Source organism: Anastrepha obliqua, chromosome 5, assembly GCF_027943255.1.
Source record: "Anastrepha obliqua isolate idAnaObli1 chromosome 5, idAnaObli1_1.0, whole genome shotgun sequence".
Classification (NCBI taxonomy): Eukaryota; Metazoa; Arthropoda; class Insecta; order Diptera; family Tephritidae; genus Anastrepha; species Anastrepha obliqua.
In genome coordinates this window covers 126,417,088-126,438,861 of record NC_072896.1, presented here as the reverse complement: position 1 = coordinate 126,438,861, position 21,774 = coordinate 126,417,088, and the positions used below count along the sequence as shown (strand labels likewise).

Here is a 21,774-nt window from a genome sequence, read left to right as displayed (position 1 = left end):
TTGGTAGCTCTTGCAATTCTTCTGGCTGATCTTTACTCCAAAATCGACAATTCTGCTTATTTACGTACCCATTGATCTAAAAATGAGATTAGTCGCTGTACACAATTTTTCGATAAAAAAGAGGATCATCGGCCAACTTTCCAAGAGCCCATTCACCAAAAATTCTGCGTTGCGGTAGGTCGTTCGGCTTTAATTCTTGCACCAGCTGTATTTTGAAAGGCTTCACACCTAAATCACACCTAAATTTCGCAAAATGTTCCACGTTGTTGAGTAACAGAGGCTATGAACGGCGACGAATCGATAATTGATGGTCATCATTAACATTGGCCGATACAGCTGCAATATTTTCTTCAGTTCGCACTCTACGTAAGCGTGTTGGTGGTTTGGTGTCCAATAATGTAAATTTGGTTCTAAATTTAGTCATAATAGCTCGAATACCCGCTTTAGTGGGTCGATTAAACTGACCATAAAATGGAAGAAGCGCGCGATAAACTTTCTTAACAGAACACACATTTTTATAACAAAATTCAATGATTTGCAAGCGTTGTTCGCTTGCAAGACGATTTATGATTAAATTATAGACCAAACTGAAGATGTTTGACGGTGAAACAAAACACGAAACGTGCGTCAGCTGTTTAAACCAGCTGTTTAAAAAGATAATAGCTAAAAAATCACCCGTTAGAAATTATGGCATTATGACAAAAAAGTTTTTGTTTTTTGTATCCAGGTCACTGACGCCGATGCTGCAATGCCCGCCGAGTGAGAAGCCCCGTTGCGACCTTCCTGGAAGAATTGAGTGTACTTGAAATTTAATTAAAATTTGTTCGAAATAAAAGCTGTTTAGTTTTCCTAACAAGTTGTCCCACCCTCTATAAAACATACTTACATACACACCAAGAAGGTCCAATAAAATGATGCACGAAATGCCTTCGAATCGCACATTTCCAACACTTTAATAATAAAACGATTTGATTTGTGAATTTTCTATTTATTTATTTTTTTTTTTAATTTCTTTGAGCAAAAAATGCATTTTATATTAACTTTCCACTTCTCTCCTGAAATTTTTGGTTTACGCTTTAATGTGCTGAGCTGTATAAACAGCTTACAGTGTTCACATGTTGTATGCGCACACATACATACATGCGCCAGAGTACTTACAAACATACAAACATTGACAGTTGCCATTTAAATGTTTAGCTCTGCCTCAATTCGGGCTACGATTTTCATTACTCTGCCATTTGCGGTTTTGAAAATCTTACAATTTTTCGTTTTTGCTTTTTTTCTTTGTCAATAAACATCTATTTTCTTTTTCATTTGGCTCTTTTAACGTTTCTTTAAGCGCAAACACTTACATGCAGATTCAGTTTTTTTATTATTTTAATTTATTTTTGATTTTTTATAATTATTTCGTATTAACTAAGAATTTTGCTTTAAAAATCGTATTTCATAACTAAACAGCGCGCATTTTAGAAGTTCCTTTCAATAGTTTTTCCTTAAATTTTTTAATTTTCAATATAAATAACATTTATTTAAAATAATTATTACTTTTTATTTACAATACATTTTCAAATATAATTTGCAATTAGTTAATGCTTATCTAATGATAAATCTTTGTTTTTTCTTCCATCTACACTTTTAGTTTTCTCTTTCGGTAATTTTTTGTGTATACACAGAAGACCGAATTTTGTTATTAAATATGAACGACTTAAAAAAGTGTATAACAAATGAAAAAAAAACTTAAACAACAACTTTTTGTAAAAATAAAATTAAGCAAATTATGTAGTATTTGGATAATTGACGCTGTGAAATTCTTGGATGGCACCACCAATGGAGAAAAGCAACAAATGGGCAAAAGAAAAAGTATAAAAAAAAAAAATCAAAAACCAAAAAATGGCTGAAAGATTTTTAGGCTTATAATATAAAATAAAAACAGCTAGAAATATATAATTACTGAAAACTGAGAAAAATGTGATACAATATTTGATGAATTTCCATAGAGGTGTAAATAAGCGCTGCTTAAGTAATTTTTTTTGTTTGCGAAAGGTGCCTTTTATTTTATATTTCTATGAAGTGGCTACTAGAAAATATTTCCTTTCGCTTAGAAAATGCGATGCTATTACAAAAACCAAAATCCTCACTTTTTAATTGCCCAAAAAGTCCCATTAAGCGATTGAACTCCCCTCCCCATCCATTGGTGCTGTCGTTTTCATGTACACGTGTGTGACATCTGTCAATCTGCGTGTGTGTGTGCGGGGAAGTAAATAGTTAATGCGATCTAGAATCATCCGGAGAGTTGTAATGCGTTTGAAAATGAATTAATTGCTTGCCGCTTGGAATGCAAAAAGTGCGCAGTGCAAATTAATTAAGGTTGCTTCTCTTCAGTTTGATAAAAAATAAATCAGTCTAAATATTTAATACCCCCATCAACGACCCCAAAATACCCCAATAATTTAAGATTATTCCTCTTCTTCTTCTTCTTCTTTCTCTTCTCTTTTATTTAGCACTGTTTATTATCGTCGGCGTTGCATGCAGCGTCAGCGTCCCCGCCTTGTAAATTCAAACGCTATTAAGTAAGTCAGTTGCCAGCTGTCAGCTACGTTGCGCAGTCAAGTTGCCACCGGACCGGCGTCCACGTCGTCTTCACACCGTCGTCGTATAATATTTCACGTAAAATTACACTTCTATTCATGTAAATTTAACTAGAACATGCATGTTTGTGTGTATGTGTATCAATACGCTGTTGTTGCAATTGCCCTTTCGCTGCTGCCACGCTCAGTTTCTTCGCTTTCATGCTCTTGGCGCCAACAATTCATTAATTTTTTAATATCACTAGTGTCCTTGTTTACTCGATTATCCTTAATTATACCCTTTTGTATTACCCTCCATTGGCCACTTTGCTGCTAACTGACCATCAGAAGTCATTCCTTCGCTTACCACTTTCCCTGCTCGCCTGCATTCGAGTGGTGCGTGATTTTTAGTTACTTGCCAATTGTCCTTTATGTCTTTTTACCAGTCCTTGCTCTTATTTTTCTTACGTGTGTGTTTGTGTGTGTGCGTGTTGCACGATTACGCTCAATCACTTTGCGCCAATGTCCTATCTGTATTTGCAATTGGTGGCAGCGTTTAATGTTGGGTCTCTACGAGTACAATAGTTCTTCCGCAGTAGTGGTAGTTGTAGTTGTAGTTGCAGTTGTAGTTGTAGTAGTGTACGTAGTCATGTTAAGAGTGAGATCCTCGTTTAGTGCTTTGTCGCCGCATTCGCATTCGCATGCGTATTTCCATCCACATCCACATCCGTTTCCATTTCCGATGTTGCTGTTGCCGTCTCCGTCACCGTCATTCTCGTAATCGTCCCCCATGCCGCCGTCGGCGCCTCATCTCACGCAAACTTCCCGTTCGCCACAAATTTCCAACGTTGTGTCTCTAGCGCAGAATTACAGCGCTGAGCGGTGACGCCATGCTCATGCTGATCACGTGAGTCCAGACATACGTTGAGCTTATTGTGCCGCAGGAAGCCACCTTCACGCAATGTCCAGCGCTGATTCTCGGAGCTGTCGCACTCCTTCATCACCACTTCGGAGCCGCGTGCGAACTGCACCAGCGTCAGACAGAGGTCATCGTGTTTGATTTGGCCTTGTTTGGTGTAGGCCCACTCCTGATTACCGCCAGTATTGTGGCACTGGAAAAGTCCTATTCAGGGGGAGAGTTGCGCAATCCAATGAAAAATAAAATGTGGGGAAAAAATAAATTTTAATGAAAGTTTTAATCTTATTTGCTTGTAATTTCATTTTCTTTTTTTCTGGAAGCAATGAAGCAGCTGAAATATGGAGGAGAGTGTAAAGATAAAATGAGATTGCGTGAGTGCAATGCTTCGAGCAACAGTTCAATGAAGCGGAATGAATTAAAGCGGCGCGGCAGATAGTAAATGCGATAATAGGATTGCCAGGTGTGCGCGAGTCCGTAAAGGAATAGCGCGAAATCGAGGTTTGGTTGTTGACAGATTTTAGTGTAATTTGCATGTGAATAGAGACAAAGGCGGAGTTGTGGTAGATATTTTGGAAAGAAAAATGCTTAAATTTCAAAGTTGTAAAGATATTTACACAAACTTCTCATAGTTACTGACTGACTAGTGGAAAAAATGATACACAGCTCTGGCTGCCTCAAACGTGAATTTGATTGCGCTTGACTTTTGTGGGAGCCTACGCAGCATGGGGTTTCGATGTCAACCAGTCGCATAATAAACTTTTGCGTGAATTTCTGCTACTAATAATCGTCTCACAAAACCATCATCCATGCGAAAGTGAATAGAACTTTAATGATTTGGTGTATCAGAATGGTAGCAAAAAATTAAGGCTGAAACTTAAAGTGGAAAATCAAAAGGAGATCCTCAGATGTTCGGAATACACATCACCGCCCCCCCTGCTCTCGAGCTTTGAGCCATCTGTATATGCATAAATAGATGGATTCGCTCTGTCTTACATCGTCCTGTTTCCACTCTTCCATTGAGGGTAGAAGGGAGTGCATAGTCAACTAGTCTGGGATGCTCCGAAATGTCAGTTAGGACTTTTCTATGGCCGTAGCCAATGTTTGACCACTTACAGGGTTTGATTGAAAAGAAATGAGCCTTATTTTTTTTAAGCAGTTTTATTAAACCATTTGGCTTATACAACTAATACTCTTCAAAATAGGACCCTTGAGCGTCAATACACCGCTGGTAGCGGCCCTTCTATTGCAGGAAACATTTTTTAAACTCATCCGCCGGAATCGCGTTCAATTCGGCTGTCTCAGTTTTTTGGATCGCCTCGATGGAGTCGAAACGCCTCCCCTTCAGCTTTTTTTTCAGGCGCGGGAACAAGAAGAAGTCCGGAGGGGACAGGTCTGGGCTGTAGGGAGGGTGGGGAAGCACCGGAACCCCCATCTTGGCCAATGCAGGGGTGCAGAGGAAGGCGGTATGAGCCGGCACATTGTCGTGATGAAGGGTCCAATTGTTGACGAGGTCGGGTCGAACCCGGGCGACGCGGTATTTCAGCGCAAGGAGCACTTTTTTGTAAAATGCCGCGTTTACAGTGCTTCCTGGAGGTACAAACTCCTTGTGGACGATGCCTCGAGAGTCGCTGCATTTTCACCACTGCAAAATCCTAAAACATATTTAAAACAGCTTTCACGCGCGGAGCGATGTTGACTGCACCGCTGTTGCCAACGAACTGGGACTGGTTTTTAGTTGAAGGCGAAGGTCCAACGATCATTTTCCCCCACCAGCCGATTCGGTTGATCGCTTGACAGACGCTTCGCGCGGGAAGGCTCATTACTTTTCAATCAAACCCTGTATTTATAGTGTTTAACCTTATTGACGCACTGCGCGCGGTATATCTTGCCTGTGAATCTACCGGAAGGAGGTTTATTGTAGCATAAAATGCTTTCAATGGTGTGGTTGACATTGCACCAGTTATGAGCTTTGTCAACTCTTTTAATGTTCCCAGCCTTCTCAGAGAATTTGCAAAACTGCGTCTGTATGTATTACTCCTGCTAATGTATAATGCTGGGCTCCAACCCCAATTGTTTTTCACAGAGCGTTTATATGTAAGTATGTAAAAACATTTTTTGAAAATTTAGTGCTTAAAAACTTTAAAGTCCCTCAGAAATTAAATTGATGAGAAAATGAAAAACTGCGTATTCTGCTTTACTATCCAAAATCTGTAGTTTCACGTGCATATCAAACTTTTTCTGGATAACTTTTATTGACGCACGGTGTTATGGGCATTGGGTTGACTAAATGGCAAAAATTTGCTTAGATGTGGGAATCTCATTGGAAAAAAAGGAGGCAACGACTGCTCAAACTGGATTCAATTTGGTGCTTTAGGCAGAAAATCATTTATATTTATCATGCCTGGGAATGATTGCCCGCTGAGGGATTTTTCGTTTATTCGATGTAAAGAATTCGAGCTGTGAATCTATACTTTTATAGAGAAAATTAAAGCTGGCACTAAAATTATTTTTATATCTTATTTGGTTATTTTTGGCAACTCTGACATAATTATTTTCGTATGAACGTAAACTGTTTGAAAGATAACTTCACCTTTAAATATTCGCATCTGTTTTTACATGCACGCATATTAATTTCGTACGTAAACTACAGCAGCAGTGAAATATACGAATGTACTGCTTGGTGGTCATATTCCGTGTTTAATAATTCAGTAGCCAATGGGAAGTCAAGTATACCAAATGTGGTTTGTAGGGAAGAAGGCGGAATTGCGGGAAGCACATATTTATTTAAAGAAGCTCAAGGAAATGCGGAAATGCTGTATTCTTTATCATGCAAACCAAACATTTCCATATGCAAATTAATTATTTCTGCGAACTCAAGGAAAGTAAGCATTAAATATCACTAACGCAAATCGAATGACGTTGATATACCAGTCCGCCTTGGGATAAGCTTTAATCAACTCTCCTCTTTCAATGCTTCTTGTAACTATTCATAGGTTTTTATTTCGTTGAGTTTCCATGCCTACTTACCCACTGTGCCGTCGACCAGGTTGCCCATAGTGTCCAAGCAATCGTTTGGTCCTTGCTGGAATTGGCCAAATTCGAATGATTCCGGCACTTGTAAATCGGGATAGACATTCTCCAGATACCATTTGAAAGGTTTACAGTGCAACTTCTCTTTCAGCGCCAGCCGGTCGTCGATGCTGTACACACAGAGGAGGACACACAACGACGTAAGCGCAATGGAACAGCAGCAGATGTCAGAACAGCAGCAGCAGCAGCAGCAAAAGATAAAAAGAAAACGTAACTAATGTAAATGGGAATGTAAATAAATGCGCACAGCTGTTTACCCACAATAGCACATCGCATACTGCAGTGAATTCATTATTTCCTAACAAAATCGATACTACCCCTTGTCCCCATTCGCCCGCCTTTTACACTTACTTGCCAAATGCGATATTCTTTGCCAACGGCACTGCAGCATAGTAGTACTGCTTGTAATCGTCCATCCAGACTTCAGCCGCTCGTCTTGTATTTCGTGCAAACACATTGCCACTGCCGCCGGGGAATGTATACGGATGTCGCTTACGGAACACGTGGCCCACACGACTGCATGGTATTATCTCAAGGCTGCCGCCACACTGCCACACACGGAACGAGATCTCTAAATTCTCACCGCCCCACACATCCATTTTCATGTCGTACTTGCCAAGCTTATTGAAGTACGCCTTGTCGATGACGAAGAGCCCACCCGCAATCATGGGCGTACGAATGGCAGTGGTGGGGTCATTTTGTCGTGTCGCACGGTCGGCCGAGCTCAAGTATTCCCACTTGAATATTAAATTCCAATCGAAGCCGCCACGCAAGTCGGCCGATGCGCCAATATACTGGAAGTTGTCCATGCTAATGACATCGATGACCGGACAAACAACACGTGTCGGATCCTCACGTACGCGCTCCAACAGCGGTTCCAGCCACTTTTCGTTGCACTCCACATGACTGTCGAGGAAGGTGAGCACACCGGCGACCGCCGCATCGGCGCCACGTACTCGCGAACGCACGAGACCCTCACGCTTTTTGTTGCGCAATACGCGCACCTTGTCGATTTTGGCCAGCTCCAGACCATCCTCGGCTGTGCAAATGAATAATTACAAAGATTAAATGGAGTAATGAGTGGTTTGCATGGGCTTGCAAATTCTTGTGGGAATCTGTGTGATTGTGAGTGGTGGTTGCTACTTACGGTGGTCGCTAAAGTCGTCGACTAGAATAATCTCGCGTATTAAATGCTCGGGACTGCGATTCAGCACACTGCAAAAGTCATATTAAAATAATTGAGTGGCGGCAGGAATGCTCAAGATTGCCTGTATGTGTATATGGAGCATTTGTTTGCAAGTGTGTTTGTCTGCTTACCTGACTATTGTGCGGAGCAGCGTTGAGCGCGCTTCATTGTGGAATGTTATGATGACACTTGTCTCGGGCAAATCCTCACGATACTTTTTGGTGCGACACCTGTGGGAAATTAATAAAATCTATAATCCTTCAAGTGCTCGAAATTTGCTGCAAGTAATGAAGGTGAATAAACTAAAAATATTCACAGTATGAAGATCCGAGGGAAGTTTGCAGACGGGGAATGTTTGTAAGTACATTTTAGCAAAAAAATTACAAAAATCAATGTAATTTTTGTAATTTTTGGTCAAAATTCAATGGGCTATAATTCGGCGTACTTGGAATTCTTTTTGAAGATTTGTATTAAAATGTTTGAAATTTTTATGAACAGTTTTTGAATTTTTGTTAAATTTGCAAAGTGAATTTATATGGTTTTGTAGTGGAATGAACTATAATATATTTTCATAAAAAAATATTAAAATTAAATAAGAACAAAAAAAATGTGAAAATTTGTCAATAAGTTCCGAAACGCGTTTTATATATAATACAAGAAGAATACGATATTTGAGGATATGCGTATATATGGCTATAATTTCCTGAAACCATTATTTTTCTTTCTGCTCATTTTCAGATTCGACATGGAGGACTACAAATTAACTCAAGAAATGAAGAGACATACAGTTGCCATCGCTATGTGTGCACTGACACTGTCTGATCTGCAGAGTTTGTTCAACAAGTGCAAGCGATAATGGATGAGGACCTTTCGAAATCAATGCGGGCCCTTGAGAGTGAGCTTAATGTTTCTGAGGGTCTTATCCGTCAAGTTAGCCATGAAGATCTCCGGTATAAATCCGACATTACGCGCAGAAGACAGTTTATGTCGAAGCAAATACGAGAGCAGCGAGTTATCCGATCAAAATGCATTCTAAACAAAATTAAACACCCTGAAGCACTTGTGATGTTGTGACTTTTCCTAACGAAAAAAAAATTGTATGACCAAAAGGCCAACCGCAGAAATAACAGATGACCGTCTTCCAATCCCACAGAGGCACCTGTTGCCTTCCACATGAAGTTTCCAACCACTGTTAGGACATGTCATCTTAACTCAAAAATTTCGAGTGAATTCTGCTGCATATATCGAGGTTCTAGAGACAGTAGTGAGACCCTGGATTGATCGTGGATGCGTTGTCAGGGCATACATCTTTCAGCAAGATTCTGCTCCTTCACACAAAGCGATGACGGCAAGATTGGATGGATGAAAATTTGCATGGTCACATAACACCGGACTTATGGGCGCGTAACTTACTACGTATGCGGCGTAGTTGAGCGTGAAACCAGTAAGCATCCTCATAGCACTATTTTTTCTCTGAAGGCTGCAATTAATACCGTTATGGTCAATGTGAATAAGGAGCATTTGATTCGGACATGCAGTCGTGCAAACCGGACCCGGACCGAAGAGGTTATTACAGCTAATGGAAATCTTATTGAATGATTTCATAGATATGTAATAGGTTAATTTTAGTTTAAAGTTTTATTAAATTTTGTTTTAAATAAAAGCTAATTAGTTTCACTCTCAAGTTGATCCCATGTATAAAATTAGCGCGCACATCTTTGTTAGATGCTTGAACGAGTTGCTCCTCCAATCATTGGCGCATGCTTTGATTTTCTGCCACAATTCGAGGCACCTACAGTTTTATGCTGCCTCTGAATGGCTGATGGGTTTGTTATGAGTTTCTTTTGCATGGCAGAAATACATGCGAAGGTATACCATTGCCTGCCAAGGGGCGCCCGCTATTAGAAAAAATGTTCTGGTAATTTGATCTTTCCTGCCCACAGTGGGATTTGCATCCGCCCCTACCGAATGCTGGCCACGCACAAACCCATATGGCTACGCAAGTGGGAATAAAAACTACAAAAATCTATTTCTCATATTCATCACCGTTATTTAGGCTTTTACTTCGGATGGCCACAAAACTACTTTGCCCTGAAAAGCTCTCATTCGTGCACACAAATTGCAAATGCTTATGTGGAATTAGCCACTTTAGGCTCCTTTTCATAAAAGTTTTAGGAGTTTAGGCTTTATGGATCATAAAAATAAGCCTTTCCATTTACCATTTGTTTTCCTGTTTTCCCTACGCTTACGAGCAACATCCTAATCCGCAATTTACGTGCAGGTATGGGCTCTTATGCCGACGTCATAACTGCTGGGAAATAAGATTTGATGGAGTTCGGCAGCACAGAGAAACTCATTTATGTGCGGATGTACGGATTGCAATAGAAATTCTTTGTGAAAGTGAAATCGAAAAGGCCTAAAGCAAAATCAATATCGAAGGAGTGTTGGTGACAAATGGAACAGGAATTAACTGGATGATATCGGAAAAGCTCAGCGTAGTTTCGGCTGAATAGCATAGTTGCAAGTATGTGTGTGTGTGTGCCCTGGCGTGCAAGCATGTGTTGCGAAGAAGCCAAGTAATAGGCAGCAAATTGTGGCATTATTGAAGGATTTGTTTGCTTGTGCCTGCGCTGATACATGAATATGCTGTTTTTAGTGTGAGTGTGTGTGTGAGCTCGTGTTTTCACTTGGCGGCAAAGCTTGGATTGCGGTTGGTATTTGGGACAGCTGTTATCAATTACTCCAACACTAAGGCAATAATCCCCACTAATATGCTTTTAATGGACTTCCCATGCATACATACATACACACCACTCATAATCGCATACCTCGTCGTGTGCACATGCATATGCTCCTTGGTTAATAATCGATGGTATTTCGTGCCTGCGTCAACTTGATTTGTGAGCGGTCTGGGAGCTGTTTTCTCGATCTTGCATATATCACGGTTGTATGTGATCGGTATGAGTATCTGTTGTTGTAAAATTAATGACATTTCGACGCAAACAATAGTGATTAAATTACTGGTATTGTCCGAGGCACAAACACTTATGAGGAAATGCTTGTTAGCACACACACATAAGCAGGTGAATGTGGCTAATAATTTTGAGTTTCTAAATAATAAGAATCTCTATGGCATGCACTACTTAAGTGTGCAACGGGTATAACAAAGCACAGCTAGAACCACATCTACTTAAATTATCGTGAGCTTCAAGACTTGTGTCGGCCCAAATGAGATTTCATTGCAATTTCCGCTTTCCAGCGGAAGCATTTAACGAGGAAAGGGGGAAAGTTCCTTAGCTCAAATTAGAGATCTTATCTGACGGCGATACATTCAATTTTCTCTCGTGGGTCCATGCAATGAGTGCTCACTTTAATAAATGCCCCGAATAAACGAATGAATGGCGCAGAAGTTATATTGATTTTTCTGTGTAGGAAATTTATGTGCGCGTATTTTTGTTCAGCTAGCCGTTGACAAAATATATACAAAAAAAGAGTAGCGAAAAAATAATTCTCAGCTCTTTGGTTTAGTAGAGCAGAAAAAGTTCTGGCTACGACGCCAGTGAGTGTCTCTGTGTAGCCACTAGATTATAGAACTAAACTGACATAAACAGACTATAAAATGGGGATGCATCCACAAGAAAGCTCGCGTGAGCAAAAATTTCATATATGTATGTATATTAATATACATTAGGGTGGCCCGAAAATATTTATTTTTTAATCTACCCGCTTTTTTGTTTTATGACCAAAAACAAATGTCACCGATTTTTTTATTTATTTCTTCTTTAATATTTACTCGCCAACGCTTTGAAAATTACCATTGAGTTTGCGTAGAAAAAATGTAAACCTTATTTAAAAATAAAATTTTAACTATGTTTTATAGTGCCCCGGAAAACGGCCCAAAAACTAAAAAAAAAATTTAGAAATTGAAAATTCAAATTAAAAAAGATTGAAAATGTAAACAAAAAGTTTATTAACAAAAAGATTGTAAATTAAAAAAGAAAACTAAACTAAAAACGATAAAAACTTAAAAAAAAAAATTTTTAACCGTTTGAGTGCGATTCGTCGATATAGCGACGATAACTAATTACTCCAAATTTGCGGCGCGTCGCTATAGCGACGATTGCATCACTGTGCATTTGGCGTTCGGCTAGTAACGTTGTTACAACGCGGTGTAATTGCGTTGTAATTAATAATTACCTTTGTTTGGTGCTTAAAAATGCATACTTGCGCTGCACTTCACGAGCTCGGTTCAAAGTAAAGCGAACGAAGAAAGCTCGTTCTTTTACTTTGGAGCCATCGCCGCGTGCAGACAAGTGCACTGAAGCTAATATGCAACATTTGCAAAAAAGGTGTGCATGGTACATGTGTGGGGAACCACAAATGTGCCAAAATTTGAATAATAATGCCGGAACTTGTTGTAAAAAAAAATAAAAGATGATATTAAAAAAATGTAAATAAGTTTTTCTTATAATCATAACTAATAGTTTAGTCTACAAAATAAAAATAAAATTATTGAAATATGTAATTTTTTGTGTTCTCTATGCTTATATTTGTAAAGCCATCATATTTCAGTTTTCTTAGACCAAATTTTGCTTCGCAATTTTCGGATGTATTACAGAAAATCGCTTAGCACTCGAACGGTTAATTAAGAAAAAGTTGAAAATTGAAAAAAATTATTAAAAAAAACTGTCAATTAAAAAAAAAGATTGAACGTTAAAAAATTTAAATCTGACAGGAAAATTATTAAAATTAAAAAAAGAGTTAAATTAAAAAAATATTGAAAAAAATTTAAATTAGACAAAATTGAAAATTAAAAAAGTTTAAAATAAAAAAAAAATTTTAGTTAAAAACAAAAGTATATTTATAATATCAATCTCGTTTTTAAAATTAAAAAGAAAATTTAAAATAAAAAAATGTAAGTTAAGAAAAAGATTGAAAAAAAACAAAAATGTTCATTAAAAAAAAATTGAAAAAACAATTTTAAATTAAAAATATTTTTTATTTTTTTTTTATTTTATTTTTTTTTTTTTTTTTGTCCCCTTTATTTTATACATCTGTCCATTGACATTAAGTACGTTGTTTAACAATTTGGCCAGGATTAAAAAATTGAAAATTAAAAAAATGTTTAAAATAAAAAAAACTTTAGGTAAAACAAAAGTATATTGTAACGTTGTATTTCTTTTATTATTTAAAACTTATAACGTTATGTTTCTTTTTCGTAAAATATATCTCTCGTATTTTTAATTGTAATAAAAACGCCGGAAAACTAAAACAAATGCGTTTAGTAAGCTGTTCGAACAAGAGCAACACCTGTTTTGCAGCCAACGCTGTCCACACTACAAAGGTAGTTATTGGCAAGCACCTAAGCTCTGCTCACCGCCGATTACCAAACGGAATGTGTTCTTTCCAAAAGCGCGCAGGCTTTTTATAGGCAAAATCAATCCTATTAGAAAATTCAAATTTAGAGTTTGAAAAAAGACTTCCAGTAGTCATTACAATTTTAGGGCATTGGAAAATTCAAATTTACAGTTTGAAAAAGACATTTTGTGGTCATTACAATTTTAGGGCGTTGCCATATAAGAAAACTTTAAATTAAATCTTAACAATTTGAAGGTATTGCCATATAGAAATAAATACATTAATGAATTATAAAATATAAGTATGCTACAATATTTATAATATTAATCTCGTTTTTAACTTTTCAAAAAACAAAATTAAATTAAAAAAAAGATTGAAGAAAAACTGTAAATTAAAACAAAAATAAAAATTAAATAAAAACGTTTAATTAAAAACATTAATCCCGTTATTTATCTTTGATAGATATGTTTTCTTGGACACATATGAAGATTTATGAAGATAAATTAAAGGAGGAGATGCTAAACATTTTATGCCAAATGTGCGGAAAATGCATTTTTACCTAGGCAAAATCAATGATAATTTTTAAGGCGTTGGCAATATTAACTAAAAAATAAATAAAAATATCGGTGATCAACAAAAAAATGTGTTTAGGGCTATCCTAATATATGCATGTATGTACATTAGGGCGGATACATTTTACTCCACAATGTTCCTAGCAGATTCGGATTCTACATGAAATTCTAAGAAAAAAGTACACTGAAGTTAGTTTCGAGCCCTCAAATTTTAAATGAAGCTATGTATCTTTGACTAGTAGGAAGTTAATTTGAAGTTCAATATTGGTGGAACAATATCAAGACACACTCCACAATATCAGCCGCACACCTAACAGAAGTATACGCGCCAATTATTTATTTATTTATTCCCTAATATTGACCAAAGAATTTTGAAGAATTTATTTTTGATGTCTCTTTGCTTTTTAAAGAACCTAAGGATGGCGCTACAAAGCAAATTATATGTAGTTTTTTAATATTTTAATAAAACTTGCAGAAGATCAAAAACAATTAAATTCAAAAAAAAAAATTTTTTATTGCTAATATTTTTCTCAATCATTAATTCTTTTTTTGCTTACAATTAAAAACTTATTTAGAATTATTTTGGGCGTAGATACTTTTTTTATTTCAACAGCAGGAATATTTGTTTGCTCTCGAATTCATCTCCATGACTTCCTCTCGAATTTCGCACTAATTAAAGACAGCTTCTTTTGAAATTTTGGGGGTTTGAAATTGACTTTAGGGCTGCGTTCTAGTTGCCTTTTTCTTAGAAGTTTATGCAAAATCCTAATTGGCTAGAAACAATGTCGAGAAAAATCATTCGTACAAATTAACCCACCATAATGTATGTACACCCACATGTAATATTTACTCGTATGCACATATTTCTAGATCAACACAATTTGTATGAGTTATGCTGCAAAGTACTTGCAAACATTTTATGTATGCAGTTATATGCGCATATCCAGAAAGCACAGCTTTGAGGTTGTAGGTACAGAAAATATTTTAACTGGCCCCATTGCAATGAAGGTTAACTGGTCTTCTGGTGGTTATAGTTTAACTGGTTGAAAAAGTACCGTAGAGGAATGGTAGGTAGGTAGAAGTGGCAGTCGGTCTCTCAACCAACTCACTTAGACCGCGGCCGATTTATTGTGATACCACATAGCAGATTATCTGCTATTCTTCATCAAACCCATTGATCTGGCTGACACTTATATCTCTAAGGTCATCAGTAGTATTTAGAAACGATGACCCAAAGTACCTAAACCTAGTGGCATGCCACGCGGGACAGTAACAGAGAAGGTGTCTAACGAACTCTTCCTCCTCCTCATTCTTGCAGCTTCTGCATTAGTTGAAATAAGGTACTTTCCTTCTGTGAGCATGTCGACCTCGGAGGCAGTGGCTTGTGATCAAAGCAACTAACATAGAGACGATTTTTCTTGAGCGATTAAGTAACGCTTTTGAGGGGCTAGTGTTCTATTTTGGCCAAATTAGTTTTATAGCATTATATATCGGACTATCAACTAAGGTGACAATGCTACTTTCACGACGCAGTTTGCAGGTTGAGAAAGGTATACCTACAATCTCCATGCCACGAGGGAAGCGAGTGCTGGTGCCCATATCAAATAGATGCGTAAATATTCCGCCATCCCGTTAAGAGACGCCCGGCATTTGCGAGCAATGATGGAATTAGTGACAACCCCACTAAGAGTTTTGATCGCCGCGTGGCTATCAGAATAAATATAGATTACTCTGAAGGGAGTCACATTTTTGCATAACCAGACATCTACCTCATTAATGGCTTGAATTTCAGTCTGAAATACAGATTTGCTTTAGTGAGCATTTTTGGAAAGAAACGTAATTAAAAGAACAGTAAAAACTAATTAAATTTCTTTCGAAATATGTAATTTATAATGATTAGAGAAAATCAAGAGGGCGTATAATTTTGAAGCAAGAAAAAATGTTGAGCAATTCTGAGCTAAAAATTTTAAAAAATATTTAAACTCTTCGGAAATGGAATGCGGAAGCAGCAATCTTTTACATTATCGCCTACACGACACACACGCACACGTGCACACTTTCCGGGCCAATCTCTCGTGCTCGCTTCATTGGCTTTGTTAGTATTTTCTGCATTGCATTTAGACGCTTGAAGCGAGGCAACCTCGTTTTGACCTGCTTAGACCTGACGAGCAGTTCATAGTTTACCCAAAACTAAGCCCGCATAGAATGGGTGTGTGAGAATGGAAGTACACACACATATCTACATACGTACTACATACACATACATGTGCACTTGTGTTTGCCAGCTTATCGTCCCGCCCTTATAATTGTGTGTTAGCTTATGTTGGCTGCAAGAGCCTGAGCGTGTTGCATGTTGACTACAACCGTTTTTATTTCCACAATAAAACATTGAAGCGTTTGTTGTTGCATTCCATTTTTGTAATTTCCCGTTTTTCCTGTCAACATGCCAACAAACCCAAATGTTTTTTTTCAATCGAGCACAGGCTGCTTGTTAGTGTGTTAACCAGAACTACTTCCAATACCAAGTTGTGCCGTTATCTCGTTTTGACTAGGTGGCGGTTAAGAGCGGCGGGAATGCTTGTATTGAATTTTGAGGAAGGCATGGGCATGCCTTTTCGTTGGTGTAGGGTGTGGAAGGAGTGGCTTAGCTGTGCTCACTGGATTGTGTTTGATGCAATCAAGTTGCTCAATACATTCTTTGTTTGGCCAACATGCCACACCCTCTTAGCCACGGCTTGCTAGTTCCTCACTTCATTACTCACTTGTCCTATTTTTGCTTTGCTGACAATTTATTGACATCGATGCATGCAACCACATCCACACATAAGCACATATGAGTATGTAAGCGCATCTATGGTTCTGCATTGAGGGGGCATTTGCAAATTTGATTGCGTACTTCTGGTGAAAAAATTGAAACTATAGCAAAATGTGGGCAAACCCCTGGGGGAGGCGCTTTGCAAATGCGTAAAAATAGATTTGAGCTAAGTAAAGATTTTTGAAAAGAAATTTCTAAGGGCGACTAAAGGGCAAAAGCAACTTAAATCCGAGGACGATGTTGTAAATTTAAATAAAAAAGTTGCTGGGACAGATGCGCGTGGCTTTCTGGAAAGAGTTTAACTGTTTCTGGCTTATTTTTTCGCACTTTGGTAGAATTTTGGAAACTTTTTTTTTGAAAGGGCATTTTTTTCGAGAGGGAAAATATGTGTAATCCTAAAAAGGGATATGCTGAAAGAAGTTTTTAGAGGAAGAATAAGCCGATTGAAAGCTGCTTTAAAGTCTTATATTGTACACTGATTTACACTGATTTCCCAAAGGCTTTTGATACGTTTTCAAACAAAATCTTAGTAAAGTTTCATTTTTCTGCTATCTTTTTGGAATGGTTTAAATCTTAAACCAGCAGTTCTGGTGTTATTATTGGTAGTATTTCATTGAAACTATTTAGTGAATCGTCTGGCGTTCCGCAGGGTAACATCTTACCCTTAATGATTAGCATCTAACCGTTATTTTTTATTCGACATTTATTCGGCATAAGCGACATTTCCGCGTGCTTCGCTTCCACGAGATTTCTTTTTTATGCCGATTACTTGAAAATTTAGTCTGCGGTTAGTTGTCTTAGTGACTCAGATGTTTTGCAGTCAGAACTCAATAATCTTTATATTGGTGTGTAGGGAATAGCCTTTTCCTTGACATAAAAAAAGTGGAAGAAAATGCCTCACTTGTGTACGGAAGACCGTTAACTTATACGTGAGACTCTCAAGGATCGTAAAAAATCCTCTTCTACCCTTTCAGCTCTTCTGTCGGAAGAATTGGAAAATACTGTGGTGCTTGAACAGCTAGAAGAAAGCTTCTGGAAGCAGATATAAAAGGATACAAAGTCCGAAAGAGGCCGTGACACTCAGAAAAAAATCAGAAAAAGCGTTTAGAATGTGCTCTCCGATGCCAACATTTTACGGAGAAAAATTGGTCGATTGTTCTATGGCCTGATGAATCGAAGTTCAAGGGAGGCTTAGTTTATATCATATTAAAACATCAACAACCATAGCTTCTTTCCCGGGTGAAATAACACAAATCTTATGATTCTTTTCCTCTCCTACAGGTATTTGGAACACCTGCTGTGACGTTTTAGGGGCAACGGGTTGCGAAGAATATCATCCAGATTTCGCAATACGACGACACTAAATTAAATAGAGTTCAAATCCACCAAGTTAATATTCCTTGTAACAAACCAGCGGCTACGAGGCCTTGGTATAGTCTCCAGATCGAAACCCCATTGAGAATATCTGGGCTATGTTAAAACGTAAGATGAAGAAACACAGCTTAATATCGCAAACAGCCCAGGCAAATTCTTTCATTCAGCAGTGGAAGGCCATAAGTACAGTCGAATGTGCAAAGCTTGTACGCAGTCTGACCCAGAGGATTGCTGCTGCTATCAAAGCAAAGGGTGGATCTACCAAATATTTAAGTTCTTATAACTAATACCCTCTATTTGTATTGATTTATTAATAAAAAAGCATTACTTTACTTTTTAAAACGAAACTTTTGGCCAATGCTGTAATTGTTAAGTGCCGTATTTGGAATAAAAATAGTGTAATTTGAAAGAATCTAAATTTTTACGTGATTTATTTTCAAACAACCACTAGGAATGTCTTTTATTAATGGCCATTGCAGAGGAATCAAATTTTTGTTAATAAACTTTTAAATATTTCACGGTCCTTATTTCAAAACCAATTTTAAAAGGAAGTGAGTTAATCTACATCATTTCATCACCTGGCTAGTGTAAGCATATAAACCACTTATTTCTTCAAGACTTCGCATACCCTGTTGAATGCTTTTAAATGCACAGTATGATCTCAACCCTTTCATCAAATTCAAATCTGCATCAAACTAAACCGCTCATATCGATCAATTAACCGTTATCAATAGCCGGAATTTTACTCACATTGGATTGCGCGTATCTGGAATATCCCGATTGCTAGGCAACGCATCGCTGGCTTCCTGATTGAAGCGATTTCGTATGTAGGGATCCTCGCCATTGCGTAAAGCGCCACCACGTATGTACCCCGCCTCATCGAAGTACTCCCAATCACCGGTACTGCGGCCATTATGTACTGTTAATGAGCCATGCACGCCGGTGGCACTGGCCACTGCGGCAACACCGCCTGCACCACTGCTGCTACTAAAGACGCTATTGCCGTTGAGGCGTAATGAGTCCTCGTCCACACCGGCTGCCGCACCCGCGCCATACGCGTTCAAGCCAAGCCCGCCGATGCGCGGATGAAAAGCGGGTCCAGTTCCAATAATTATAATATTACCACCGCCGCCACCGCCGCCGCCTGGCTCCTCGTAGCCGGCTTCATTGGCTAACGGGTGCAGCCGATTGATGTCATGTGCTGCGCCACCATAGCTTTGACTGCCACCGCCATTGTGTGCGGATGCGGCCGAAGGCAGAGGCTCGTCCTGGTATTGCTGCATGGCGGTGGCCACTTCGCGTAGGCGTAACGCGCGGTTTTCCACCTGCAAAATGAAAAAATGGAGAAATGAAAAAGAAGGAAATATATAAAATGAGGCAATGAAAAATGAGTTTGCTGTCAGTTTTACTAGTGTAGAGGGTGAAGGGAGTACCTGGTGTGAATGGGCAAAGCTATGCATATTTCAGTGAAAGCATCAGAGGAAAATAGCAGCGTACTGGGATAAAGTGTGGCAAAGAGGAGGTGGTGTTGAGACAGCTACTCAATGTCTGCGGCTGGTCGTTAGAGTTGTTTAGGCAAAAAAAGAAAAAAAAAAAATATATTTATGCAGGGGCTTATACCGCTGACTACCCTATGGAGATATGGGAAGGAGTACTTTCGCATTTTTTACGCAAAAAGTGGCACATGAAACATATTTTGCAAACTTTGCGTTTATATATGTGTGTGTGTGTAGTGCTTCGAGTGCAATAATGACGGTGTGTATTTGAGCTGGTGTAACTTTTGTTCTTATTAGTGTTGTTCCAGATGTTCGCTGTCATTGAATGACTTTAAGTTGGACGGTAAATTAGCCACTTTCAATCCACAGAGGGAGAGAGAGAGAGAGAGAAGTAGAGAGAGAGGCCGGCATTGTGCAACTATAAATCGATGCCTTGCCGTGTAGTTGTGGCTGTTGTCGTACTATTGTGGTTTCTGCCATTGGCCGTGCCACAAATTCGTGTAGTTACGCTATTTTGTTACCAACGTTCTTTGTTTGATTTGATTTTCTTCATAGCTTATTTTTCCTACCTTGCCTTCCAAGTCACTTGCAATGCGAAAATCAGTGTGTTAACACAATTTCAGAGGAGGATGCCGCAGCAACAGCTACAGCAAAAGCAATAAAATCTGCAATATTTGCTACTCCAACTTTGTTCATGCACACACACACACATACAAAAGCAACAGGCAAGAATGGAAACTGTTATTGCTGTTCTCGCATTACTTGAAACTTTTCGAATTTTCGCAATTCATACATTCCTTCTCCGCTTGCGTTACAATCCCTCTCAATACGCATCCTGCTTGTGGGCGTCGACGCCTTGCTTGACATAATTTGCCATTTCACAATTTCGCCACTTTACGAGTTAGCGAGTTTGTCATTTCGTTTCAGCTTATTTGTTGTTATTCTTATTGCAGTAGTTATTTCTACTGCTGTTGTTGTTGTTGTTGGTCGTGTGCTGCATATATTTACATCCATAAAATGCAAAACTCATATTTTGTAATTTCATTTTTGGGACATAATTGGTCTGAATGTGCACTTATAAGCATCTGCAACGGCAATGCGTCGCAGGTGTGCGCCCGTAAAATTGGCAAGAGCTTTTAGCGCTGGTGTTTTAAATAGTTTTTTGTTTTGCTTTTGTTTGGGGAAAATATTTAACGCTAGTTTTTCCACTCTTTTATTTGAGTTGCAAAACTGAAACTTTACCAATTTGAGTAAAATGTTGCGTGATAGTCGAATCGTTGGGGATGACACACGTGCATACGAGGTGTGTTCAAAAAGTATCGCGAATTTTGAATGTTCGCAGGTAACGTATATTCGAATTTTAATTTTTTTGTGGCGATATGTTGGTTCTCATGTCTCTCACTCATGCCGACGAGTTCGGCCATTTTGAATGTTCATTAATTGTTGACAGCTGCTTTGCTTGCACGTGTTTCGGCTCGTCTTCGATTTTTACCTATTCAAAAAGATGGATCAAAGAACCTGTATCAAATTTTGTGTGAAAAACGAAATTAAGTGCGCGGATGCATTCCGAATGTTGCCTGTGTCATACGGAGAAGCTACTTTGGACCAAAACAACGTTTATCGGTGGTACAAAAGGTTGAGAAGATGTGAACGACGAAAAGCGTGCCGGACGCCCGAGCACTTCAACAACAGACGAAAAAATTGATGAAGTGAAGAAAATGGTATTGGCCAATCGTCGAATCACCTATAGAGAAGTTGGTGTGGACCTAGACATATCGATTGACTCACGCCATTCGATTTTTTCCAATGATTTGGGCATGAGACGGGTAGCCGCAAAATTCGTACCAAAATTGCTCAATTTCGACCAAAAGCACATTGCTAATGAGATGTTGGACTCTGTCCGCGACGACCCAAATTTGCTCCAGAGGGTCACAACTGGTGACGAATCGTGGGTTTATGGTTATGACGTGGGAACTAAAGCTCAATCATCTCAATGGAAGCTGCCCCATGAACCAGTACCGAAAAAAGGGCGCCAAGTTCGGTCGAATATAAAAGTTTTGCTTACTGTTTTCTTCGATTGCAGGAGCGTTGTGCATCATGAGTTCTTGCCACAGGGTGAAACGGTCAATTAGGAATATTACCTGGAAGTTATGCGCAATTTGCGCTAAGCAATCCGCCAGAGTCGGCTGCCGTAGCCGAACGGGTTGGTGCGTGACTACCATTCGGAATGCACAGAGAGAACGTAGGTTCGAATCTCGGTGAAGCACCAAAATTAAGAAAAAAAATTTTCTAATAGCGGTCGCCCCTCGGCAGGCAATGGCAAACCTCCGAGTGTATTTCTGCCATGAAAAAGGTCCTCACAAAAAAAGCTGCCGTTCGGAATCGGCTTAAAACTGT

General features: G+C 38.6%; 1 protein-coding gene across 1 annotated transcript; it reads right to left on the bottom strand.

Moving 5' to 3' along the window:
• Nucleotides 1-2,024: 2,024 nt before the first annotated feature.
• On the bottom strand, nt 2,025-19,341 carry LOC129248979 (polypeptide N-acetylgalactosaminyltransferase 2-like). The gene is made up of 7 exons (XM_054888582.1): nt 19,315-19,341; nt 18,632-19,206; nt 7,894-7,992; nt 7,724-7,791; nt 6,928-7,615; nt 6,514-6,686; nt 2,025-3,690 (listed from the first exon to the last, which is right to left on the bottom strand). Exons 1-7 carry the CDS (start codon nt 19,339-19,341, stop codon nt 3,380-3,382), a joined length of 1,941 nt encoding a protein of 646 aa, XP_054744557.1. The 3' UTR covers nt 2,025-3,379.
• Between the last annotated feature and the right edge of the window lie 2,433 nt (nt 19,342-21,774).